Genomic DNA, 26,081 nt, shown 5'->3' with positions numbered 1-26,081 from the left:
TCTGTGGGGGGTTTAGACGACAACCCGCACGGAGTGCTGAGAAGCACCTGTGCTGAGACCAGGAGAACCGCATCCTTTGTCATCAGGGCAAACTGGGGGGGAGCGAGGGGAGAGGGGTCTAGAGCTCAAGAGGGAAGCGGAGGAGAAGGTGGGGGGATGGGAAGGGGAGACCTGGAGAGAGACCCGGACCGGACCAGACCAGACGGGTACAGGGGTGTGCGTGCAGGGTGCTCAGAAGACCAGCTCTACCAGATGGCCAGCCCACGCAGGGGGCTCTCCCCCCGCCCAGCCCCCCACCACACAGGACAGGCTCAGCTAGAACATACAGCCAGGGGACACATGGCTGGGTGCCCAACAGGTCCCTCCCTCGGACGGCCCGGGAGGGAGGGGCGTGTCCCCGGGGCCGTGTCCCCAGGCCGAGCCCGCGCGGGTTCCCCACCCCAGAGGGCTGGGCTCCGTCTGTCCGGTCGGAGGAGACCGAGTGTCCCGAGCGCCCCGAGAAACCCGGCAGGAGAGGAGACGCTCGGAGCCCGGGTGCCCGCTCGGCGGGGCGGGGCGCGGCCCGGCCCGGGCGAGCGCCTCCCCAGGCCCGGACGCCGCCGGCCAGCTCCGCGGGCGGCGCGCGGCGCGAACTTGGGCACTGCGGCAGGCGAGGGCGGGCGCGCCGCGGAGTTCGCGGGAAGTGCGGCGGTGGGACCCGCGGGCGGCGCGAAGTTGGGGTACCTGCGGGCGCCGGCCCGGTCCGGCCTGCAGCAGGAAGTGCTCCGGCGGCCCGGCGCTCCGGCTCACATGGACTTTCTCCGGCCGCGCCCAGCACCGGGCCGCACCGCGGCGGGCGGGGCGCGCGGGGGAGGCGCCGCGGGCCGTTTAAAGGGACAGCGCGCCGGCCGCGCGCGCGCACTCGCCGCCCTGGGGCGCGCCGCCCCGCCGCCAGGTGGGCGCCCTGGGAGGGGCAGGGGCGGGGGGATCCCCGGCCCTGGGGGTCCGGGGCGGGTGGGGGGCGGCCGCTCCGCGACTCCTCCGTGCGCCCCCTCCGCAAACTCCTGGCGTTCGACTCTGCGCCGGGCACTGAGCCGGGGCCGGACGCGGGAAGGGCAGGGGCGCCGACCCACACCCTCTCGAGGCGTGGAGCCCCCGGTCCTGGGGCGCCCCCTCCCAGCGGCGGCCTCGCTTGCACGGGACAGCCTCCGGGATGCTGGGCCAAGTGGGGCCGCCGGCAGGAGCGGGTGCGCGGCCTCGGCTGCACCGACGCTCCGGAGGCCGGAAAGCGGGGACGTGGGAGCGCCCTTGGGCGAACCGCGCGTCGCCGGCGCCTCCTGCGCGGATCCCGGTAACTGCGAGCTGCGTAGACGCGGCGGGGTCTGCTTTCAGGCCCGGCGTGGTCTGGGCTCACTGGCCGTTAGTGACTGCCACCCCCCGCGGCTCCCGGTTTGCTCGAGGTCACCCTCCTGTGGACAGAGGTGAGGTTTTAAAACAAGTGCGCAGAAATAAAATCAGCCACAAACCGGAAAGGACCCACAGAAGTCCCCCTCAGTCGCCCCACCCTAACCTGAGGCCTGGAGTCAGGACAGGCTGCAGTGGTCCTCCAAGACTAGAGACCTCCTGGCTCCCTCACCCCTACAGGGTCCGGGCAGGAAAATGGGGGGTGGCACCAGGACAGCGGTCCTGAGCGTAGCGTCACCAGGAGGACGGGGTTGATGTGAAGAGCAAGATGCCCACCCCCACTTCCACCCCCGCTGAGCATATTCTGAGCCCCTTGGGGGTCAGAGGCTGGGGCTAAAGCCCTGCAGGACAGTTGACCAAGGTCACTCCTAGGACAGTGGTCAGAAGCCCGGTCTAAGTACTTCTGTCCCCAGTCTCATGGTAGGTCCTTGACCTTGGTCGTGGACTGACCCCTGACCCCCAACTTGAGGGTCTGCACAGAAAGCTTCCCCCCACCAGCTCACTCCTGCCTTGCCCTCTGGGCGATGGGTATGAACCCTCGAAGACTCTCTGAGCACACCCCCAGAACCCCACTTAGATCTAAGCTTGTCCCAGGTCCCACCCCCCCCCCCAGCCCAGCGCATGCCCCAGCCTGCAGGGCAGTCTGACTGTCCTGAGGGGCCTCTACCGGTTGCCGGCACAGTCACGTGGATTGGCGTGTGGTCCCAGCCCAAGAGGTGCACGGAGAGAGTGACAGGTAACTGCCACCCGCTCAGCTTGGGGACCAGCTGAGGCCCTGGGCCAGGAGGGAGGCCATTCCTTGGCCTAGGGCAGCTCAGCAGCCCCAGGATTGCAGCTAGCTACTAAGCGGTATTTAGGATCTCGGGGCCCTGGGAAACCGGGGCTTCTGCAAACAACACCTGTGAGCAGAACGTCTGGCTGCTTCCAGGCAAGGGGTCAGGACTCAAGAAGCCCTCCACTAGGCACCAAGGTCCTCCCCTGCCCAGGGCTGGGGTTACCGTGTGGATGGGGTCTAGAGGTGAAGATGGGCAGGGGTGCTGGCTGTTGTACACGCTCCCGGTGGGAACACACACTCGCCCGGTGAGCTGGTCACAAATTTGCACATTCCAGTTGTTTTCCTCACGTGTATTTTCTAACTATTAAAGAGATTCTTTCTTCTTTAATGAGGGACATTTGGAAAGTGTTGATAAGTTTTTAGAAGACAACAGATAACCAGAAACCCGTCCCAAGAATAAGGGGCTTCGGTGCAGTTTCACTGTGCATGTGTGTGCGTGTAAACCACACTTGCACATTTTCAACGCTACCGCTGAATACCTACTAAAATCCAGGCCTGGGCTACATGTTCTGCGTGTTATCTAACACAACAGTTCTTTTTTTTTTTTAGATGTTGGGGGTAGGAGTTTATTGATTTATTTATTTATTTTTGCTGTATTGGGTCTTTGCCTCTGTGCGCGGGCTTTCTCCAGTTGTGGCAAGTGGGGGCCACTCTTCATCGCGGTGCGCGGGCCTCTCACCATTGCGGCCTCTCTTGTTGCGGAGCACAGGCTCCAGATGCGCAGGCTCAGTAGTTGTGGCTCACGGGCCCAGTTGCTCCGTGGCATGTGGGATCCTCCCAGACCAGGGCTCGAACCCGTGTCCCCTGCATTAGCAGGCCACTCAACCACTGCACCACCAGGGAAGCCCCTTCACAACAGTTCTATAAAGTTGGTTCTCTATTCCTATCTTACTTATGAGAAAAATGCAGCTTAGGAAGAAAATGCAGCTGGGTTGGGGGTCCCTCATTCCGGGCCCCCAGCCGGCAGGGTGGGGCGTGGTCCTGCGAAGCCCCATGCCTCCATCTGTTGGTCGTTAGGACTCTTAGACGCTACAAACGATTAGCCTGGGCTGGCTGATAATACAGGCCTGGCAGCGGCCCCAGTCCCCTCTTGAGGGATCTGATCAGCACCGCAACCCCCCTGAGATGCCAGCGAGGGTTTTCTCAGCTCAGGGAGGCCTGGCCTGGCCTCTGGTCCTGAGCTTTCATGGCCTGTAGCTTGATTTTCCCCCTTTTATCCAGAGAGCATCAGGCTGGGGAAAGAGGGTAGTCACAAGAGGTAAATCTGCAAACAAACTGATGAGCAGGGTCTCAGGGGCGGGGGCTCTGGGTGCACTTGGGAGCAAAGCCTGGTCACCTGTCTGTCCTTCCCTGGACAGTGGAAGTGTTTGGTAGCCGGCCAGGTGCTGCTTCGGCAGTCCTGCAGGTGGCTGAGTGCTCAGCGGAGGCCTGTTGGAGCAGCGGCTGGATGGAGCCGGGCTCCTGTGGAGGGAGGGACCTGAAGGGACGCCTTCCTCCTCCGGGCTCCCCGTGTCCACACCAGTCAGCTGAGACCACTGCGCCATGCACCCAGACTCTGCTCACTCTACTCTTGTCCTGGGCTCCATGTAGCACGGGGCTCCCACCCTGGGGGCTGTGGTCTTCAGGGATGCAGGGATCCCTGAAATCGAATGCAGACAGGCAGGTCTGCCCCAGTTGGCCTCACCAGTTCTGGGAAGAGGCTTGCTTCCTCCACCCAAGGCTCATCTCGAAGACGCATTAAGACCCATCAAACACACCAAGCCCAAGTCTCACTTAGCCAGGCGCTTCCCCGACCTGTCCACTTGGGTGGCTGATAGATGTCTCAGTGTGACATGGCTGAACAGACCCTGACTGTGCCCCAAAACTGCTCCCCCCCCCACGCCCTCCGCCTCAGCAAATGACAGCTCTTCCTTCTGGGAGCTCCATCCTTCAGCAGCTCAAGCCAACCTTGGATTCTCCTTCCCACTCTTCTCACACCCCAGTCCTGACAGCTCTGCCGCAAGGCTGTGTCAGGAATCCTACCCCTTCTTACCGCCCCCGCTGCTACCTTCCTGCTCCGGCCCCCCCCCCGTTCTCAGGTCACTGCAACAGCCCCATAACTGGCCTCCCCGTCTGCCCTCTCTTGCCCCTGCCTGGGTCTGTCACCACATGGCAGCACAGAGATGCTTCTAAACATGTCAGATCACGACCTTCCCCTGCTCAGGTCCCTCGGTGGCCCCCAGCTCACTTCTCACTCAGAACGCAAGCCCGAGTCCTTACAGTGGCCGGGACCTGGCTCCTCATCCTACACTCACCCCCGCTTGGTCGCTCTCCAGCTCTAGCCTCACTGGCTTCTGCATGGGTCCTCCACGTGCTGGCATCCTGCTGCCCCAGGGCCTTTGCACCTGCTGTTCCCACTGCCTATACCTTCTTCCCCAATGTCTTTGAGGCTTACCCTATCACTTCTTTTGGGTCTCTGCCCAGATGTCCCTGGACCGTGGGCCTTCCTGACCCTCCCATATGAAAGAGCCAGTTGGGCCATTGCCAGTCGGCTCTCCCTGACCCAACCCTGGTACTAATCCACTCTGACGTTCACAGCCCCCGTCTCCCCTTTGGGCACAGGCTCCCCGTCTCGTCCACTGCCCTGGCCTTGGGGGGTACCACGCACAGACAAGAGGCCCACGGACATCTGCAGAGTGTGAGAGCCTGAGGGGTGCTGTGTGTTCACTGACGAGGGGCCGGGACCACCCACCCACCTGCCTGAGTTCTTGGTGCCACTTTCCCTTCCTCAGAGTGTCCACGGTGCCCGGTCAGCAGGAGGGGAAGGAGCAGGCGGGGAACCCCAGGGTCAGACCCTCGGCCAGGACTGCGGGGCTGAGAACAGACTCCAGCATCAAAACCGGCAGAGCAAGAAAGCAGCGCTTCCCCACGAGGGTCCTGTCGGCTGCCCTGCGTGAGAGCCAGCAGCCGAGACAGCCCCTCGGCCCAGGCAGCCCAGAGAGCAAAGGGAGGCTTGTCTGCCTTCTGGCTTGACCTTTGCCAGTAGGACACGGAAAAGCCTGGGGTGGCATGGCCAGCGTTTACATTCTCAGGGGAAGCCTCTAGGTCTGGGGCAGAGGGGATACCTGACTTCAGGTCCAGTCCCTCCTTGGAAGCTGCCCCCAGGTGGGGTTTCCTGGGCCTTGGTCGGGAGGGGCTCGTGGAGGGTTTTCCTGCAAGCATCAGAGCATCTGTGTTCCCAGCTGAGGCACAGTCAGCAAAGACCCCCACCCCAGACCAGGCGACTGTCAGGAAAGCGGTGAGGCTCCCTTTCCGGCTCCGAGAGGGGCCCTGGCCACCCCATTAGTGGCCGCACGCCAGCAGCCCACAAAGCACCTCTTTGTTAGGACACTGCTCCGTGCCAACCAGGCCATCCACTCGCGGTTGGGCTTTGAGCAGGGCTCCCCCCTCCCCTAGACCCGCAGAAGTCAGGCCCTCCAGTTTAGCTGGGTTTCTGCCCACCCCGTCCCTGGCTCGGGGTTCATCGAGGCCACCCCCTCTTTTAATACCAACCCTTCGGCCGACCTGAGGAGTCCCCCAGGAAGTCTGCCAGGACCCCAAGGTGCCGACCACCCAGGCTTGGAGGGGAGCATGGGGCTGCTCGCCATCACAGCCTCTCAGGGCGATGACAAGCCGGGACAGCGGGCACGGACCTCCCCGGCCACCCAGGGCCCAGGCTACCCACCAGCCAAAGCCCAGCACAGGCCGGTCAGGCTGGGCACCTCTCCGAGGAAGGCCCCAGCTGCCCTCCCGAGGAAACTGTCTCTGCTTTTGTTCCTGGCGGAGCCTGGAGATCCCACTTGCCCGCAGGGGCACGTTGTGTGCAGATTCCAGCACAAGGGGCAGGACGTTGGGGAGGTGTTGGCTGGGGCTTGTGAGTCTGAAGGGCCCCCCCTCCCCGCAGATCCTCCGACAAAGCGGCTGGCAGCCTGGCCTCCTGGAGATAAGCACCCCTGGCTGCCCAGAGACCCCCCTGGTCCCTTGGCCACCACCTCCACTGCCACTGCTATTTTTCTGGCAGTTATTCTGGAGAACCAGTGAGACCCCCGGGGAAGGGCCACCCCTCCACCCCCCAGGTGTCCCTCCACTCCCCTCTGGGGTCATGCTGGGCCGCGGGCACCTGTGGGCACCCGTGGGCACTGTTGGCACTTTTCAGTGTCATTGCTGAGCTTACTCTGAAGCCTGGTGTGGCCTGCAGTGCCCAGCGGCACCTGGCTCTGCCTGCCAGGTGCCCGTCATCGCCTGCAAAGCCTACATTGGGGGGCATCCGCCTACATCAGAACTGGGACCAAGCTTGTCCTGCAGTGAATCTGGGAACAGACTCCCAGGGCTCCAGGCCCCCAGCCAGCCCATGTTCCCCTGTGGGTGGCAACTGGACCCCATGGGGGGGTGGTTCTTAAACTTCTGTGCATCCGATGGAAAAGTCCGGTTGTACTGCAGACATGGGAGCTGGGGACCAGGGTGATGCCCAAGGACAGAGTGCGGGGGGGGAGGGGGGTAGATGTCGTGGAGAGAACGGCTGGCGGGCCCCCACTTTGTGTCTCTTCTGTGATCAGTGGCGTCTCACCTGGCCACTCCGCAGCCTTGGTCCTCTCCCCGCCCACGCACACGGCCTTCGCAGGACCCAGGCTGCCTGACTGTACTGGCTGCTCCCCTGTGCCTGTGGCCGCAGGGCCTTTGCACCTGCAATTCCCCTGCCTGGGACATCTCCGCTCTGGCGTTGGCAAGTGAACTCCGGCTGGTTCATCCTTCAGGCCCGGGTAATTCACCTGGGCCCTCGGGGAAGTCATCCCGACCCCCCAGCTGGCTCTCACAGTTCTGGGCCCCCTCCTTGCGGCCCTACGTATGGCTGAACCGCTACGCTTGTGAGCAGATGGTTTAGTCAGGAAGAAGAGACAGGACTTGCTCAGAGGGAGGCTCCGGCAGCCTGGGTGGGCTGCAGGCGAGGCTCTCCCTGAGGCTGCAGGGGGGCGAGCAGGGAGCACACCTGTCTCCAGACATCAGGTCCTCCTGGAAGTCCTGCTCTGTGTCAGCCCTGGGACCCTGGAGAACGTGATGGGCCAGGGCTGCTCCCCTGGGGCTGCTGTCCTAGTCAGGGAGACAGACAGCTAAAAAACCCCAAAATATCACGGACTGAAAAGTGCCGTGCACACAGTGAGATACTACTTCATCCATTAGGATGGCTAGAAAAAACCCCAAAACCAAAAAACCCAGAAGATAACCAGTGCTGGGGAGGGTATGTCGGGAGACAAGGGTGCAAGGCTGGTGGAAATTTAAGCGGTGCCGCTGCCGTGGAGAACCGTGGGCCGTTCTTCAAAACATTAAACATGGAGCTACCGTATGATCTGGCAATTCCCCCTCCTGGGTGTGCACCCCGAAGCATTGAAAGCAGGGTCTACGAGAGATGTGTGCACCTGTTCACAACAGCCAAAATGTGAAAACAGCCTGGGTGTCCACAAAGGGATGAACAAAATGTAGTGTATATGATACTTTTGATGGAATATTGTTCAGCCTTAAAAAGGGGAGGAAATTCTGATACAGGCTGCAGCATGGATGAACCTTGAGGGCATGGTGCTGAGGGAAATGAGCCCAACACAGCAGGCCAGATCCTGTAGGATCCACTCAGAGGAAGCCCTAGAGGAGTCACATCCACAGAGACAGAAAGTAGATGCAGGGGGGTGCTGGCGGGGGCAGGTGGGCAGGGCCGAGGGAGCAGGGATCCAGGTATCACCAGAAGCAGGCTCTGAGGGGGCGGGGCCAGGTGGCGAGGGGCGGGGCCAGGACTCTGCCTTGTTCTGACCCGCCTGCAGATGAAGAGGTCTCCTGGCTGCTGGGCAAAGGAGAATGTTCTGCTAGACCCGCTGGGGCCTCTCCCGGGGTCCAGGGAGGGCTGAGGGGCATGGACTGGATCTGGAGGGGGAGCCAGAAGGACCGAGGGACCGGGGGTGCAGCGCTCAGACTGTTGCTGGGAAGGTGGCCCATGATGGCCATTTCCTCAGATGAGGAGGTGGGAGAACAGTTTGGGGGTTCAAGCCCCCCGTGGAAATGACAAGTGGCAGTTGTTGCTCCTGTGTCGAGGCCCTGGGGAGTCAGACCAGGCTCAGCTGGGGGTCAAAGGCTCGGGGACGGAGGCCCCGCTGTCACCGGTGGTCACATGGTCTGCCCTGACCTCTCGACATCTGGCCACAGGGCCGACCCTCCCTCCTCCTCCAAACACCTTCTAGTGGCTTCCTGAGCCACGCTGCTGTCCTGGGTCCCCTACTCGCTGGGCTTCCCCTCTGCCCTCCGCCCCAGGCCCCGATACACGAATCACAGCGTGCAGGGCCCCAGGTGACAGGTGTGCGCGTTAGGGTCGGAGGTGCGCTTGTCCACGCCGGGGTCTGTGGGGAGTGTCCTGGGGCTGGCCTGGCCTGCCCTCCCTGCTGCAGGACCCGAGCCCTTGCCTGGGACTCACGGGCCCTGCCAGCTGTGCGCCCAGGGTACGCGGGGGATGGATGGGAGGCTGGGCCGGGGAGATGCTCTGGCAGCTCAGACCCCAGGCAGAGACACAGAGTCTGGGGTCTGCACTTGAGACAGCCCCGGGACTTCTACGTGAGGCCGGCCCAGAGCGCTGGCCCCGGGGTCTGGAACCCGGTCTGGTCCTGTGAGGAAAACCAAGTGCCTGGGGTCTGAGGCACATGCGGCTAAAAATCATTCCTTCTCCGGGGTGGTGGGGTCCGCACAGGGAACTGAGGGGAGGCCCACAGGGCGCGGCCATGAGCAGAGCCTTCCCCGAAGGGCAGGGGCTGGACTCACCCCCGGGTGCCCAGGGGTCAGCTCTCACCCAGCCCGCTCCCCAAGGTGGTACTCAAGGGGCTGAATGCTGCCCCAGGCCCTGTGAATTGGGGCCTCCGCGGGGGGAGGAGGTGACATGTCCAGTTGACCCCGTTGGCCTCTGACCCCGCTGGACCATCATTCCCGTGCCCCTGGCTACAAGTGGGCCTGGCACCTCCTGGGCCTCTCCAAGGGCAGCCTCACCTGCTAGGTAGGGGGTCGTGAGGTTTGGGTAACAAATAAAGTCCACGTGGCCATCCCCTGGCCCTGGGAATCTTCCCCCAAAGTGGCGGCTTCACTGAACTCCTAACACCTCACCGTGGGCTGGGCTCATCCCTCGCCCTGGGCTGGGGGGTTCCCCACGGAGCCCTGCACTTCTGGGAATCGAGTGCCCAGCAGCAGTGCCCCCGTGATGACCGAGTCACCCTCTGAGCCCCCTCCAGCTCTGTCTGCTCCTGGGCCCACCACAGGCATGGCCTGACCCTGGGAGAGGGGCGTGGAGGGGCGGTGCTGCCCAAGCTGGCTCTGGGCCTCTGGGGATGGTGTGGGGCCTGGCCAAGGCCTGGTGGGCAGTGGGGAGCCCGAGAGACACTCCAGCACGGCTCCGCCCTGCCTGCCGCGCCTGCCGTCTGGCTCAGGGACGAGCTGAGGCCTCCCGCCTGTTTCCCAGGTCCCACGGAGGGGCCGGGACCCACTCTCTGCTCAGGGGTAGGCACAGAGAAGGGATGCACAGGGGCCTCTGCTCTCCGAGCCCAACCCAAGTGAGACCCTCCCACGCAGACCCTCAGGGAATCAGGGCAGAGAGGGGAGCCATGGCCCAAGGCCCACAGCAGGTCACCGACAAGCGTGGCCCTGAGCAGGCAGGAGGATGGATGGAGGTGAGGTCCCTGCACTTTGAGGCACTGACTGTCCGTACCCGGGGCGCTTGGGATGGCAGGGATGACCGAATCCAGCCCTGCCCTTCAGTTTCACGGCCCCAGTCCCTGCTGGCCATTGACATCACCGTGTCATCTTTCTTTTGCCCTGGGAAGTTCCGGGCAAGGACCCGGTAGCTCAGATCCAGGCTGCCAGAGCCGGGTGTCCAGCCTGGGGGAGGGGCGGGTAGGTCTTTTGGTCACCAGATACAGCCTTAGCTCAGGCCTGCGCTTTGTGCTAACAGCCAAGTCCCCATCTGTCCCTGGTCCCATTGCCGCTGGAGCCCGAGCCTCGCCAGGGAGCTCCCGCCTCATGGCCGTGGATCTGCCAGGGTCCAGGGAACGAAGCCCTATAGGCACTTCTGTGCAGGAAAAGCCGATCCAGAGAACTAGGTGCCTACAGAACCACAGGAAGGGGAGGCTTCCCTGGTGGTGCAGTGGTTAAGAATCCGCCTGCCAATGCAGGGGACACGGGTTTGAGCCCTGGTGCAGGAAGATCCCACATGCCGTGGAGCAACTAAGCCCGTGTGTCACAACTACTGAGCCTGCGCGCCTAGAGCCCTAGAGAAAGCCTGCTTGCGGCAACGAAGACCCAATGCAGCCATAAATAAATAAATTTATTTTAAAAACCCACAAAACACAGGAAGGGCCAGGAGGGAGGAGCCGGGCTGAGTATCGGCCACAAAGAGCGAGGAGGCTGAGGGTGCAGGGCGTGGCCACCTCGCCCTGTGTCCGTGGGGACCTGCCCTGCTCCTCTCGCCCCTGCCCCCGCCTGAGCAAGCCACTGGCTTCTCCTGGGGCGGGGGTCGCCTGGCCCCAGGCAGGCTGCAGGGGTGCCGACACCTGGAGATGGTGCCTCTCTCCTTGACAGCCTACCAAGCTCCCTCCTCTTTAGTCTCTACAGTGGGAGGGACCCCTGCCCCGGGCATTTTACTCACAGCTGAAGGACTGAGCAGGCACTAACTGGGTTGAGTACCGTTTATCACATAATCCACTGCCCTTCCAAACCCCAGGCAGAGCACGTTCATTTCCTTCTGTTAATTCCCTTTACGGACCAGGAAGGAATGCCCACCCCTTTCAGGTCCTACTTGTGGCTCCAGCATGGGTCTGTGATGGAGACACAGATTGGCTTCGGAGAACCGGGGATTCGTAAACACCCCTGGCAGGGACCCGGTATGCTGGGTTTTCCTGGCAGTGACTCGGTGTCAGCACACAGACCCCACTCCAGCCTGGTGGCTAAGTCAGGGCACAGCGGTGGGGGGTGGGGTGGGGGGGACAAAGCCAGCAGGTGTGAAGTCAAGCCTGCAGCTCAGGGCTGGGTCCCTGTTGGGGAGGGCGATCCAGAGGCCCACCTCCTGCCCTCTTCCTCTCTTACAGATCAACCCCCAGCAGCCGGGCCTAGCAGTTCCACTGAGGGTGGGGTCCTCATTTAGGGGCAGGAAGTTGCCAAAGGCTACTCTGGAGATTAAGGCTTGCTCACCTGGCCCCAGACTCCTCCCCGAAAGCCCTTCTCTGGGGTCAGCCTCTGCTTCCACTGGACCGTCTTCTCCAGCTGGGAGCCTCGTCCAAGAGCGCACCCATAGCTGGGGTGCAGGAGTCCGGGACTGCTAGGGTGAGGCACCGCCTCCCAGACCCCGTGTGGCCTTGGGCTGGAGCTGCAGCTGGGGGTGGGCCACCTGTCTGCGCAAGGGCCTCTGGCCCCTTCCCCATCCCCTCCAGGCCTCAACCTGGCCTGCACGGCAGGTGCACCTGCCAGAGTGAGGGGCTTGCGGTGCCCCGGGCCAGCTGAGGCTCCTTGGCAGGCGAGTTTGGATCCCTTGCACAGAAGGAAACTGGGTGGGTATTTTGGTTTCTTGTTGGAGGCTGCAAACCCGTGGCTCTCTCCGCACGTGAATTAGAGCAGCACCATTTTGGTTTCTGGATGCCTCCCCGCGGTTTAAATTGGACGCTCCAATCTTCTTCCTCTTTTGTCCTAAATTTCCCTCTAACATTTAGTGCAGCTGTTAAGCAGCTGCTGCTGCCTGCTCCCGAGAAGGCTGAGGGCCAGGCGGCTGCGGTGACTCACCCCCTCCCAGGAGGGACAGCAGGGTCTGGCGCAGAGTCATGCCAGGGTGGGCACGGCAGCTTGGGGGGCAGTCAGTGCCTCCACAGGATGCAGGTGAGAGCTGGGCACACGCTCCCCGGGGAGGAGGACAGGATACAGACAGGACTTGGGAAAGGCTTCAGCCGCTGCAGCTAGAAACACCCAGGTGAGACAAGCAGAAGGACTTCCGGGGGCCAGGTCCTAAACAGTGGGGCCACCTTTCCAGGAATAACTCAGCAAAATGCAAGCACCCATGCCCGTGGGCATTTCTGGAGGGAGACATCCCGCCCCTGAGACCCAGCTTACAGAGGCCTTGAGTGACCCTGGACACCGTCGTTGAGAAAGTAGAGGGCCTACTGAATGCGATCCCTGGGGATGCGGGGGCACCTATGGTCTGAGTGTGTGTGTGTCCCCCAGGTTCATATGTTAAATCCTAGTCCCCAGGTGACGGTATTAGGAGGTGAGCCCTTAGGGAGGTGACTAGGTCATGAGGGTCCCACCCTCAAGAACGGGGTTAGTGTAGTGACCTTACAAAAGAGGCCTCAGAGACTGTCGCCCCTTCCACCACGTGAGGGCTCAGGGAGGACGATGTCTGTGATCTGGGAAGCTGCCCTCATCAGACATCGACGCTGCCCACCCAGGACCTTGGACTTCCAGCCCCACAAGTGTGAGAACAGATGTTTGCTGTCTACGAGCCCCCAGGTCTGCAATATTCTGTCCCGAAAGGGCCGAGACGGGACAACGCCATTCACTCACTCGCTCATTCGTTCGACCACCGTGTGCAGAGTGCCAGGTCTCCTTGAGAAGGTCCTTCTACAGGCTGTCCCCTCGGGACGTGTCTCTGAGGTCAAGACCAGGGCCATCCAATCTGCACCCCCCAGCAGGGCCTGCAGTCCCCACCCCTGGCTTCCGGCACCTTCCTGGAGAAAGGAGCCAGGAGAGCTCGGCCACAGGCCAGTCTGGGTCGCAGGGGACATCAGAGCCCACTGCGCCCTCTTCTGCAGCCCCCGCCCCGGGAGGAAATGCTGGCCTTGGGCTGTACTCCCCAGAGCCCTCTCCCCGCCCCTCTGGGAAGAGCCGTGTCCAGCAGCTCCGTCCACTCCGGGCTGTGAGTCCAGACTCCCTTATCTCACAGGAGGAGCTGGTGGTGGAGAGAAGCAACCCCTCCCTCCCCAGGGGCAGGGCACAAGGCCCCTCCCCATGTGAATGGGCTCCGACGACAGTGACCAGCTGACCCCAAGCAGGAAAGGCAAACGGAGCCAGGACACTAGCCTCTCAGCTGAGTACAGCCCACTGTCTTCTGGGCAGGAGCACGTGGATAATGGCCATCAGGGGCCTCCCATTTCCAGCGGCCCGAGCCCCCCAGCGCTGTCCAACAGCACCTAGAGGGAGCCCTGGGCGCAGAGGGTGGCAGGGCCGGGACCCGTCCACCTGCCCTGCTCAGAGCCTGGGTGAACAGGGTAGGACTTGAAACTGAGGACACACACAGGCATGTACACGTGTACATATGCACACACAGGCACGCACTGGCCAGCTGCATGGCAAGAGGAGGGTGGTGGGTCAAAAAGGGCTGCAGCCGCTCCGAAGTGCACCTCGATGACCTGTCTGCTCGGGACACGGGTGGGTATCGAGCGCTGGCTGAGTCAGCCCAGGGTGTGGATTAGGAGGACAGTCATGTTCATGGGGCACTTTTATGCACTGAGGGAGCTGGAGAAACAGGGTCATGGCAGTACAGTTTGAAAAACGTACAAATAATTCGTGTTACCATTATGTCACGTGCTGTGGTAAATGACGAATTCCCACTTAAAAGCCAGATTTCTATCATCGAAGGGCTGCCCACACCCACAGGCGGCAGAGGCCTTCTTGGTTCTGCAAAGCAAACTCCACAGGCGGGCATCCGGGCAGCAGCCCAGGCCTGGAGGAGTCAGAGCTGAGCGGTGGGGCCAGAGGGCCCCTGGGCTCATGGGACAGAAGGGACAGGGGTGCTCCGGACCAGAGCGAGGCCCAGCGCCACCAGCCAAGGTGGCAGCACGGTCGGGGGCAGGGAGAGGGCGCTGGCACACACTGGAAGGACCCGGAAACCCGTTCTCTGGTCGGGTGAATCCCTTCACAAGAGCAGCCGGTGGTCAGAGTGGGCAGCAACATTCCTACCAGCAGGGCCCAGGTTGTATGTGGGAACTCCCTGCACACCTGGCTGTGCCCGGCCCTGGGCCAGACTGTCCGCCTCCCCATCTCCGGGTCAGCTGGGTCAGGGTGGCAGGTGACCACTGTTAGACCAGCCAGAGGTGGGGGAATTCTGCCCGACCTGGGCTCCTGGGAGCCTGCACACGGCCAGGCTGGTGTACTTGCCGTCTCTTAGGAGGACGAGCTGACTTCCTGGCTGTGGTGGCCGTGCCCGAGCACCCTCCCGTGGGCCTCTTCTGCATCGGACCGTGGATGTGCCTATACGGGGTCGCCTGGCACACCGCCCGCCCGCCCACACAGGCCCTCCCAGCATCAGTCTGCTACCCCCCACCCCGGGCGCTGTGCGGGCCACACAGCGAGAGCCACAGCAACCCTGCCTGAGGCCCCGTGTGACACAGCTGCCAGCCTGCCTGGGCACGTTGCCCGGCGGCGGCGGCTGGGGGAGGGGCGGGCCCACGAGCACTGAATCAGCTGCTCCCGCGTGGCCCCGTCCCCTCCAGGGCAAGGATGCTGGTGAGGTGGGGGGTGGGGGTGGGGGGGGTGGGCCCTCCATCTTTGGGGAGCTGTCAGGCTGCCGGGGATTTTCTGGAAAGCAGCCCCTGCAGGAGCCAGGCCTCCCGGGGGATGAGAGGAAGGACCTTCCCGGAAGAGGGCCTTTTCCAAACAACACCAAAAAGGGAGAAGGGAGAGGACCGGCCTGTGCCGAGGGAAGGAAGCGCTGAGTCAGCACCAAGCCCTGCCATCCTCCCTCATCCAATCAGGCACTAGAGCGGACAGGGACCTCTCAAGGTCAGGGAACATCAATATCCGCAGGCGAGTCCCGGTGGATGGTCCTTCCTCCGCAGCGGCCCTGGGGGTCAAGCTCTGGTCCAGAGGTGGGCTGTGCCCGCCCTGGCCACCCTCAGTGCAGGGCGCTGCGTCCCTCCCGCTGGGTCGTCCTCCCAGGCAGTCGGGGAGGTGGGACCACCCGGGGGTCCGACTACCATCCCCTCCCGGGGCTGCCAGCAGCAGCTGCAGGGACGAAGAGGGCGTCTTCGAGGGTACCTCGTCCACCCCGCCCGGGGCCTGGGCAGCACCTGGACTTTCTCAGATAACCACGTGGCTTCTAGAAAGTCCCCTTCCTGCCACTGGCTCCCTCCCACCGTTGGCTCACCTCCCACCGGCAGCCCCTCCCACCCTCCGGGCCGGCCCCACGGGCGGGCCACCTCGAGGCCCCCAACACCCGGTGCGAAGGAGGCCACCACGCGGCCCTGTTCTTTGTCCAAGGGAAGCCCCTCTCCCCTTCTCCCCGCCCCCACCCCACCGCTGCCGGCTTCTGCCCCAGCCTTGACCTCCTGTCTTGAACACCTGCTGCTCTTCAGAGGCTCTCCTGCCCGGGCTGGCCGCCCCCAGATCTGACCATCCTTTCCCCAGGCCGCCAGGCTCCCAGCGCCGCCCCCCCACCCCCAGCTCTCCCTGGGGCACTGCTCCTCCCCTCCCCTGGCCAGCTCCCTTCTCTGTGGTCACACTGCCTGCCCGCCCTCCCCCACCCTCCCCGACTCCCAAAATCAAGGCCCGGTGTCACCACCACCATCCAGGTGACGACTCCCCTCCAGCAGCGGTGCTGCTGCCAGGGTCCTTGGGCTGCGGTGCCCCGAGGGCCCAGGAGACCTCTCTCTGGATGGTGCCCAAACTGGTAACTAGGGCACAGTCGGGGCGGAATGAGGCTTGGCCGGCAAACCCCGCACGGCCCCTGCCTTCCTGCGGCGGCCGGCTCAGCGTGTGCTCTTTGAAAATGGTGGCTGTCCCCCCAGGGGGACATCGGGTTCGTTCAGCCCAGAGGACGGGCTGGTGGCCCCCGCACCAGACAGTGCAGACAGCATCCCCACCACACACAAGTCCTGCTGGACAACGCTGGTCTAGAGACCCGCTGAAGAAAACCCTCCAACTTGTGCAAAACAAGGGGAGGCCAGGCCAGGAGGCCTGTGGACGCCGCCGAAGGTGGGCAAACCTGAGGCTCCAGTGTGGTGAGAGGACCAATCTGGGACAGTGCTGCCCACTGCCACCGGCTCCCAGTGAAGCCAGCATGCCCGAGAGTGGTCTCCCGGCCGGGAAGCAGCATCCTCACCCGATCCTCGGCCAGGCTTTGTGCAGCAAACTGCACCTCCCAAGGGTCCTCTGCTACTGCTCCGGGGACCAAGGCTTTTGTGAGGATTTTACCAACTCTGCCACCACAGGTAAACCCCAAAAGGACTCGGATTGTTTTTTTCTGAAACGTCAAGTTCCACAGAATTCCAGAGATGGCAGCTAGGCCGCTCTGTCACGGACCCCCAGCTCCTCTTCCGGGGCCACATTTTCTGGCCACACTGGCTGCATGGAAGGGTATCACCCTCATCACCACGTGGGAAGAAGTCTTTGCAAGGGAGAAATGTGAGCGTCCCCTGCACAGAAGCCAGGGAAGCCTTTACACAATAGAGATACTAACTAATAACCTGTCACTCGTTTTTCCAATTGCTTTTTGGTTAAACAAGAATTCCTAACTTTGGTTTCCTTCCAGTTTTTCTCCTGTGGGTGTGTGTCTTCCCATCCTACTGCCATTCTGGCATTTAAGGGCATCATCTGCCTTATAAGGATGATACACACTCGCCTGTTGGTTGAACTCAGCCCTCCTGGACCTCACCAGGCGCCCCGCTTGGCCGGCGCCAACAAATTCTCGCTGCCACCCCAGCCAAGTTCCCAGGACAGGCTCCAGCGGTGGGGCCCCTGGACTCATGGCAGGGTGGCCCTACAGCCCGTCACACTCCTTCTCCAGCATGGCAGATGGCTGCTTTTCAAGGTTTGGATTTGACTCGTGAAAAACGGCATCTGTGGCATTTGGGGCTGGTTATATCCTTTAAAAAAGGTATAAACTTTTCGAGCTTTAAACAGTCACGCTATCAACGTGTTAAAAAAATAAGTTTAATGCAGGTGGCCCATTTCATAAAGAATTTCACAGGCACTCAAGACATCAAGCAGCTTTGTGTCCGCACCACCGTGACCCCCCTGCTGCCCCCGCCCCGTGGACACGTGCCCACCTCAGAGGGGGCCTCAGAGTAACGTGAGTCAACTAACACAAAACAAAGCTTTTAGGAAACAGCATGATTTGGTGCGAAACGTCCTTTGCAGCGCCGAGAAGTGGGGTCCGTGTGGGTCGGCTCCTTGCCTGCCGTCTGGGTAACTGGGACAGACTGACTCCCAATTCCCTCGGAGGAGCCGTCCACTGACCTTGAGTGGACAATCGTCTGACAGAAGCTGGCTACAAATTAAAGAGCACAGTTTACAGCCAAGTGTTTTTTGCCTTCTTTACCTGATTTGGCTTTTTTTTCCAGTGGCACTCAACTGCCCCGACAGCTCCCCCTGGCCACTGGGGGACCCGGCCAGGTAGGGTTGAAGGGGCTACCGCCCGTGCCTGCGGGTGTGGGGACAATTTGGGGTGAAGCAGCATCGGCCTCCCTGTCACCCTCAATATGGGGCCCTATGTCCCGCCTCTGGCTGTTGTCCCAGCTGAATTATTCAGAGTGTCCCTCGCCTGCCCACAAGGCCTGCGGCTACCCTGTCCCCATCTGATGGAGGCCAGGGTGAGGGGTCTGGGCAAAATGCTGGCCCTCTGGTATGTTCTCTCTGCAACCGAAAGCCCCCCTGGACCACTGGTTCTTTCCTGGCCCACATTCATTTTTGCTTTGTACTCCCAGCTGCTCTAACAACCGCCGAGACAGGGACAAAGGGGCCGCCGAGCCCCTCACTTGGAGGTCCAGCCCTGGTGCAACCCAGATTCCAAGAGGTGTTTCTTCCTACAGACACGTCTCGAACCTGGATGTTCCCTGAGGGGAAGAGACTGAAAGCCCCCCAAGGCCAGAAAGAAACTGAGCTGCCTCCCCAGAAATCCACACTTGAAGATATGACAACATCTGGCTGACATTCTCAACAGAGCTGCCCAGGAGGAAGGGAGCCGTGCCCTGGACCCGGCACTCCCCTGGGCTGGCCCCTCATCTAGGAGCTGCCAAGCAAACCAAGGTGCCACTGAAGCCCGGCCTGGGACTCAGGACCCCCACGCCTCGCAGGGTAGCAAATGGAGGAGAGTCCGCGGGCTGAGCGAGGACTCGGCGGCCTGGGGCGGAGTGAAGAGCTCAGTGGCAGTGTGGCGCACCAGCTGGTGGAGCCTGACGCTTCCCCAAGGCCGGGGCAGGGGCCGGCCGTGCGCTAGAGGGGGCTGTGCGGCCAGGAGGGTCTCCCCTCCAGATCCGCACCTGGGTAGTACACCCCTCCCGGGAACCTCCCACACCGCCGGTGACACCACTGCCCCGGAGAGGGGACAGGGACACAGACTCGCCAAGTACAGACTGGACCCATACCCCGCCCCGCCCCGGGAATAGCTTGGAAAGTGCAGGCTGGAACCACAAGCAGGTGGCGCAGGGGACAAGGCACCGAAACCACGCACAGCAAGGGTTCGAGCAAAGGCCAGCAGGAGGGAGGGCGCCAGTGTCCCCTTCACAGAAGTCTCAGCCCTTTCCGGAGCCAGAGATGCAGGCGCCGGGGGTGGATTATGCCTCTGACACAGGGCAGAAGGGGCCCTGACCTACCGCGTGGAGAAAAGCGCCCGCTGTAGGTGCGCCCACGGCCGGGCCACCAGAAAGCGTCCCCGGCAGAGCCCGCGGCGCCCTCACATGTCCACGAAGACCATGAAGCACCAGCCCAGGCCCCCGACCAGCAGCATGGTCACGTGGATGCCGTAGACCGGCAGCTCGTTGAGGAGGCGGAAGTCCACGCGCCGACGGCCCAGCAGCAGCGGCAGCGCCGACAGCTTGAGCCGGAAGCGCCGCAGGACGCGCACGCCCACGTACTGCGGGCAGAAGAGGGCGGCCAGCGCGCCCCACAGCGCGGCCGTGAAGAGGCTGCAGCTGAAGTAGAGCAGGAAGCGGATGAAGCCGCAGAGCCAGCGTGCCCGGGCGTACACGTCGAAGTTGTTGTACTTGGTGCGGGCCGGGCGGGAGGCGCGCGCCGGGCCGCAGGCGGCGTGCAGGCAGGTGGTGTGCGGGCCCTGGAAGGAGCGCACCCGCCGGGGGATGGGCATGACCGGCATCGGGCCGGGCGGCCGTCAGCATAGGTGTCGCGGGTGCCTGGGCCTGGGAGGCCGAGGCTGAGTCCCGGGGGAGGCGTGGGCCTGCAGGGAGAGCGACACGGAGAGCAGCCAGGTCAGCCGGGACATCAGCCAGCCCGGGGCCGCAGGGAGACCGAGTCTGGGACTTGGGGTCCGCTCACATCCCCCGGGGTTACTCTCTTCATAAATGCTACCGAGGACACTCCAAAGGGAGCCCCAATCACGTGGGAACCAAAATTCCACCAGCGACACCGGGAAGAAGGGTCAAGACAGTGGCCGCAGGCCCCCCGGCAGTCAATGCCAAAACCCACGAGGAAGGGCCGACAGAAACCCTGGTGAACCCCCCCCCCACCCAGGCTCGGCGAGTCCCCTTCACTGGACTCACCGTCCGGCTTTTATCCGGGATGCCCACGCCTGCCTGCGCTTCTGTGGCTGCTTTATCCAGGGCGAATAAGTCCCCGAGTGACAACCACAACAGGACAGGAGGAGGGAGAGGGTGTCCGCAGGGCAGACGGGGGCCGTTCTCTTCAGCAACTTGACAGGCCAAGTGCTGGGGACCAGGCACCGGGCTCTGGGCTCCCCTGCGGGGCCTGAACCCTCGTGCTGTCGTTCACCAGGAGTGACCTTGGCCAGGTCACCTCACCCTGAGACCGTCCCTGCTCTGCACAACGGGGATGTCGAGCGCTGGGCTCGCAGGGGTGCTGCGGTTAGGCAAATGGAACGGTACCGCTCAAGTGCTGCCCGTGCCTGGCAGAGGAGGACGGCCCCGGGCCAGTGGTGGTATCGCAGGGCGCGGGCCCGGTGGCTTGGGCCACCACAGGAGAGGAGAAACAGCGAGTGGCTCTCTAGTTTTGCCTGGTAATTGCCATTTATAGCTTGCCTGAATCGTGGCTGGAAACACAGAACTGGAATTTCAGGACGTGTAAAATCGGAGCAGCAAAGTTGGTTACAGGCTCTGGGGAGGCACTGCCGAGGGCATCTGCGACCCATCGCACGGCTTGTAGCCTGAGGGCCTGCAGGGGAAATTCTGCTAGCTCCCTCTCCGGCCGCCCACGTGGTGCTCTGGCCGGAGGCGTCCACCCTCCCCTGCCCACAGGCCCAGGCCTTCCCGCAGGCTTCGGCCAGAACACGGTCTGACAGCAGCTAATGGCACTCAGACGTCGGTGGTCCCTTCACGCGGCGGAGTCGCGACCCCGGGCGGGCCGCTAGCCATCCTCCCATCGCCACCTGGCCGCGGGCAACGCATCTGCGCCACGGGCTTCCAGGTCGGGGCCGGGGCGTCCGCGCGGCACCCACGCGCTCGCTTCTGGGGGGTGCCGGGACCCAGATCTCGGAGGCAGGGCCGACCCATGGCGCCCCCGGGAGCCGCCCCCGCCCCGTCCGGGCACCCCCGCCCGCTCACCGGGTGCCCTCTCAGCGCCGGCGTCCCGAGCCGCGCGGCCCCCTGTCCCTCGGGGCTCCGGGAGCAGGGAGGCCGCATGGTGCCGACGGCGCGGCCCGGACCCTCATGCGTCCCCGCCCGGGGCCGCCCCGAAGGGCCAGGGGCTCCCGCGCCCGGTGGCCGGCGGCGTTTGGCCTAGCGTGGGAGCCGTAGCGCCGTCCCTCTGCGGCCACCGTAGGACTTCCCTCACGCCCCTCCGCCCGAGCCGACACGGAGAGCGCCTCCCTTCCCCCAGCTCCGTGCCAACCCCGAGCGCCCGGAACTTGGCGCTTCCCCTGGGCGTACGTGCGTGCGTGCGTGCGTGCGTGGCGTGCGCGCGCGGCGCGGCGCGCGGCCCCTGACTTTGCCAGCCGACTCTACCACCCAGCCTACGCCGCCGGCGCCTCGGCCCGTCCTGCGCAGGCGCAGATAGCGGACCTGCGCCGCGGAGTCCCCGGGCAGCTCCTCTGCTCAAGCGCCGCTGCGCCCGAGGCGGTTGGCAGTGCGCAGGCGCGGGCCCTAAGGGCGCAGCTGTTCTTCCGGCCCCGGGAGAGCGATTGCCAATGGTCCCGAGATCGGCCGCGGTCCTGCGTGTCTGCCGCCCGGCGAGTCTGAAGCAGACTGCGTGACACCACCCATGGACGCACGTCCCCAAATGTAGGGAAGACTGGCCGGCTGACCACCCACGGACACCAAGGTCCCCAAATGTAGGGAGTCAGGGCGGGCTGGCTGACACCCACGGAGCCCTGGGGTTGCCCTTTGCCAGGAGAATGAGGATTTCGGTGTAGACGTGTTTAAACATTTTAATCCGATCGAGGTTAGGGTGGGCGAAACTTCACGCTCCTTGGATTTAGTCGGCAAGTTCCATTTGCCTGAATTCTATCAATTGTGGAGAAGCTGCTAGTTGCACACACGTGGGAACAGCTGGTTCTGTTCCCCAGTGCCTGCGGGTCCTGGTCTTGGTCGCTGTTTTGGATGCTGGACGTTCTGATAGAGGCCAGCTCCTGGGGCATCCTTTACAGAAGACGGCTGACCCTCCAGGGTGGAGAGCCTCCACCTGCAGGAGCCCCTACCTGCAAGCACATCACCTCGCTTTGCAAGTCCTGACCCCGAACCGCCCACGCCCCCTCCCTGTCGTGTGAGAAGGGGTCCGATGCCTGCCGGCACGTGTGGTCCTATCCCTTCAGTTTCAGCTTTGCTGGTGAGGAGAAACTGGCAGGGTCATGCTGGAGAGGGGAGGAAGGGACCCAGAGAGTTTTGAGAAGTTTCTAGATCAGGCGAAGTGGCAGCAGGAGAGGATGGGAGAGAAGAGGGATATTTTAAGAAGTGATTCTTAAAATGCATCTTCTCTGCTGCTGGGTTTCCACAGTGGCCCCCTGCTTTGCACCCTACCCCAGGGTGCTGGTTTTTTCCCCCAGTCCCTGGTCCAGCCCTGTCCCCTTGAGGTGCCCTATACAGGCCCCCCTCCCCCGCTCTGTGAGGAGGCCCCATTGCTCCTGTCCATGACTTGTCCCTTCACACTTCCTTTTTCTGTCCCTCTACCCGTCCTCCACCCAACGAGCTCCTACTCACCCTTTAAGACCCCGATCACTATCCCCACCTCTGAGAAGCTACCTCCAACTATGTGCCACCCCTTCCCTGCCCCACCCTTGGCGGGGGGGATTCCCACTCCTGCCTTTCTTACACCTCGAAAGCTACCTTTAAGGACCAGCCTCTCCCACTAGCTCAGTTTTCTTACCATGGCCCACACAGTCCGATGTATCTTTTCATTGTGATCTAGTCCACACACGCACATGTTTAAACAACTCCAGAAGCTTCACAAACAGTACTTCTCCTGACCATGCGCTCTGCTGTGTTCTGTTGCTACATTCAGTAGCCCCGAGGACGAGGACGAGGACAAGGCTTGTCCTCACAGCCAGCTCAGTCGCAGGGCCGGGGGAGCCCCGCCGAAGTGTGCCGTGTTTGTTCGCAGGCTCGGCCCGGTGTGGGGATTCAGTGGGGGTTTCCTTCATGCTCTATCGGCCCGGGCATCCCTCCCTTCCCCTCCTGTCCCCGGCCTTCCCGTGGGTGTCCAGGCTGTGGGCAGTGGCCTGGCGCCACCTGCTGGGACGGTGCATGTGGTGTCGCAGAGCCGGCCGCTGTGATTACCTCGTGAAGGGCCTGAGAAGCGCCTGAGTCCATCAGAGGCTTCGAGGCCCGGCTGTAAACCAGGGCACTCTGGGCCAAATCGCACCCGCTCCCTGGTTGTCTGTGGCTGCTTTGGAGTTACCGTGGAGCTGAGTAGCCTCCTACAGCAGGCTTGATGGCCCACAAACCCTCTAATCGCTGCCTTTGCAGAAACCTAGTTTAAACCTGGTTTTTTATATATATATATTTTTTGGCTTCACCACATGGCATTTGGGATCTTAGTTCCACAACTAGGGATCGAACCCAGGCCCCCTACATTAGAAGCTCGGAGTCTTAACCACTGGACCGCCAGGGAATTCCCTCACCCCGGTTTAAGCAATCATTTATCACAGGGCGCATAGGGAATGCTAAAGGTGCAGACTGCCAGGTTTGGGATGGCTTTAGCCACCCACACCCTCCACTGTCCCTGCACTTGCTAGGGAGTGAGGATCCAGTCACTTCAGGGGCCAGACAAGGAGTGGCTCTTGCTGCCCGGACAGTAGAGGCTGACTGACCCCAGACATCAGGCTGTCCTGCAGGTTTGGGTGTGGGGAGGGGCTGACCTCTCTGCGGTCATTTTTTTTTTAAAAACATTTATTTATTTGGTTGTGCTGGGTGGGCTCCTTAGTTGAGGCTTGCTGGCTCCTTAATTGTGGCATGTGATCTCTTAGTTGCAGCATGCATGTGGGATCTAGTTCCCTGACCAGCAATGGAACTCGGGCCCCCTGCATTGGGAGCGCGGAGTCTTAACCACTGTGCCACCAGGGAAGTCCCCGCAGTCATGTTTTAACTGTCCAGTCCTCGGGCAGGGCCAGTGTGACTTCCAGCCCCGTGACAGTGGGTTTAATCCTCACAAATGTCCCGACAACGGAGTCAGGCACATTAGCATTCAGCGACCACACAGTCCTTGTAAACGGCCCTGCAGTCACCTCGCCATCAAGAGACGGACTACCATGTGATCCAGCAGCCCCACTCCTGGGCATATACCCGGACAAAACCCTGATTCAAAAAGATACACACACCCCTATGTTCAAAGCAGCACTATTCACAACGGCCAAGACATGGAAACTGTAAATGTCCGTCGACAGATGAATGGATAAAGAAGATGTGGTACACATATAGAATGGAATACTACTCAGCCATAAAAAGACTGAAATAATGCCATTTGCAGTAACATGGATGCAGTTGGAGATTATCGTACTAAGTGAAGTAAGTCAGAAAAAGACAAGCACCATATGATATCACCTATATGTGGAATCTGAAATATGACACAAATGAACCTGTCTACGAAACAGAAACAGACTCAGGGACGTAGAGAACAGACTGGTGATTGCCAAGGGGGAGGGGCTTGGGGAAGGATGGAGTGGGAGTTTGGGGTTAGCAGATACAAACTATTAAATATAGGATGGATAAACAACAAGGCCCTACCGTATAGCACTGAGAACTATATTCAATATCATATGATAAACTGTAATGAAAAAATATTTTTAGAAGGATGTAAAAAAAAGAATGTAAAATGTGTGAAAATGATTATGTGCTCAAGGGAGTGAAATTGAAAACCACCACCAAAAAAAAAAAAGAGACGGACTTGAATTCCCTCCCCTTAGCTCTGGGCTGCCTTAGTGACCAGATCCTGAGGCCCAAGTGACACCTGTGATTCTGGGGCTGTGCAGCTTCGTGCTCAGCCTCCAGGATGCTCCATGGAAGCACCAGCTGCTGCGCTGTGAGATGCAGGCCCACGTGGGGGTATGTGGACAGCCTGTCATGGGCAGCCCAGCTGAGCCCAGCCTTTGGGTGTCCCTGGGCAGGTGTCAGACCTGTGAGTGAATGGCCCTCCAGGTGATTTTGGCTCCAGCCCTTTGGGTCACCCACCGACTTTTGAGTCTTCCCAGCTGAGCCCCCAGATGGCACAGAGCAGGGAAGCCCTGTCTGGGCCCTGTCCAAATCCCCGCCTCATGGACCCTGAGGTTACTGCTTTATGGTACCAGGTTTGGGGTGGTCTTGTTACATGCCCAAATGGTTTGAGCGAACGTATTTCACATCCTTATAACCACCTTCAAGGGAAATAGTCTTGCCTCCACTTTACAGACGAAGAAAGAGATTTTTGCTCAAGTCAGGCCTGACTCCCAAACTCCTCATCACCCATGGATGGCTAATATGTGGCATGCATACTGGGCCATCTCCTCCAGACTCGCTGCAGACATCACTAGTTGATTTGGCACTCTGGCAAAATCCCTAGTCATCTCACCAACGGCTGTTTCTTTGCTGGTCCTCGGTTACAGAATCCCAGCCTATCTTTGGGGGGCATCGTGCCTGGCTAACAGATCACAGCATCTCCCACTCCTGATGTGATTCCTCCTTTAGCCCTGTGAATCCAGAGAGGATGCCCTCTCCTCAAGGTGGATTCTGGGCCAGTGTGTCACAAGGGCCAGTCGGACCCCCAGAGGTCACCACAGAAGCAGTGGACAGCATTTACAGAAGGCAGTGCAGTGAAATGGCCGGAGCGTGTGCTCCAGACCCAGCCTACCTGGTTGGGCTCTGGCTCCACCACTTTCTAGCTGTGGGCACCCCACTCTCAACATGGTGGTGCCTGGCAGGGAGGCCTCCCGCTGTCCGCCCCCGACCCCATCCCACCCCCTGGAGCTGAAGCTCCAGCTGTAGCCCTGGTGCCTGGCCCACAGCCGGCCCAGTACTACCTGAGTTGTTGGTTGGTTGGTTGGTTGGTTGGTTGATTAAGTGCCTGCCCTGTGCCAGGCATCCAGAACTGGGGGCCCAGGCTTTGGAGGGAAACAAGCCTCAGCCTGGCATCACCCAGTGACATCCACGGGCATTAGCTCGCCTGGCTCCAGTCCGGGCACCCTGGGTGCACAGTGCAGGGGTAAAGGGCGTGGGAGGGAAAGCAGCTTGAGCTGCTTGCCGGGGAAGCACATAGATTCCCGGCTACAGGTCTGGGGGGTGACGCCGGGGGCTGGTCCAGGCAGCTGGACTTGCCCTGATTTCAGAGGTGTGTCCACCCTCCCTCCCCACTCCCCCCGGGCTCTGCAGTGTGTGGGCTAAGCTACATAACCTCCCTAAGTGTCCAGCCTCCA

General features: G+C 61.9%; 3 protein-coding genes across 5 annotated transcripts in view; 1 reads left to right on the top strand and 2 right to left on the bottom strand.

The window, feature by feature from the left end:
- The window catches only part of NACC2 (NACC family member 2), a 72,253-nt gene extending 71,436 nt beyond the window's left edge, over positions 1–817 (bottom strand). Inside the window, exon 1 of the mRNA XM_082619193.1 lies at positions 724–817. The gene's annotated coding sequence lies outside the window, so the exon portion shown is untranslated. The remainder of the gene's footprint in view (positions 1–723) is intronic.
- On the top strand, positions 790–11,487 carry LOC309803234 (uncharacterized protein; the record flags this gene model as incomplete). The annotated part of the gene is made up of 2 exons (XM_082619226.1): positions 790–1,460; positions 11,401–11,487. The coding sequence occupies 2 exons, from the start codon at positions 790–792 to the stop codon at positions 11,423–11,425; spliced, it is 696 nt and encodes a 231-aa protein (XP_082475352.1). The 3' UTR covers positions 11,426–11,487.
- Positions 11,488–17,207: 5,720 nt separating this feature from the next.
- TMEM250 (transmembrane protein 250) lies at positions 17,208–21,212 on the bottom strand. Of its 3 annotated transcripts, none has more exons than XR_014295668.1 (2): positions 18,889–19,464; positions 17,208–17,564 (listed from the first exon to the last, which is right to left on the bottom strand). XR_014295668.1 is itself a non-coding variant. In XM_082639968.1 (2 exons), the coding sequence occupies exon 2, from the start codon at positions 19,386–19,388 to the stop codon at positions 18,969–18,971; it is 420 nt and encodes a 139-aa protein (XP_082496094.1). In that variant the 5' UTR covers positions 19,389–19,469; positions 20,809–21,212; the 3' UTR covers positions 17,208–18,968. The 3 variants fall into 3 exon arrangements, 2 of the variants coding, with proteins under 2 accessions (XP_082496094.1, XP_082496093.1); XM_082639968.1 differs by adding an exon at positions 20,809–21,212 and having other exon boundaries at positions 17,208–19,469; XM_082639967.1 differs by adding an exon at positions 19,792–20,799 and having other exon boundaries at positions 17,208–19,469.
- Between the last annotated feature and the right edge of the window lie 4,869 nt (positions 21,213–26,081).

This window comes from Mesoplodon mirus (genome assembly GCF_964341445.2).
Source record: "Mesoplodon mirus genome assembly, chromosome: 1".
NCBI classification, from domain to species: Eukaryota; Metazoa; Chordata; class Mammalia; order Artiodactyla; family Ziphiidae; genus Mesoplodon; species Mesoplodon mirus.
Note: the sequence above shows the minus strand (reverse complement) of the source record. Positions and strands in the feature narration are given on the sequence as shown.

Excerpts from the sequence above, each read along its gene's own strand:
- TMEM250 (XM_082639968.1), bottom strand. The coding sequence starts at position 19,388 with ATGCCGGTCATGCCCATCCCCCGGCGGGTGCGCTCCTTCCAGGGCCCG.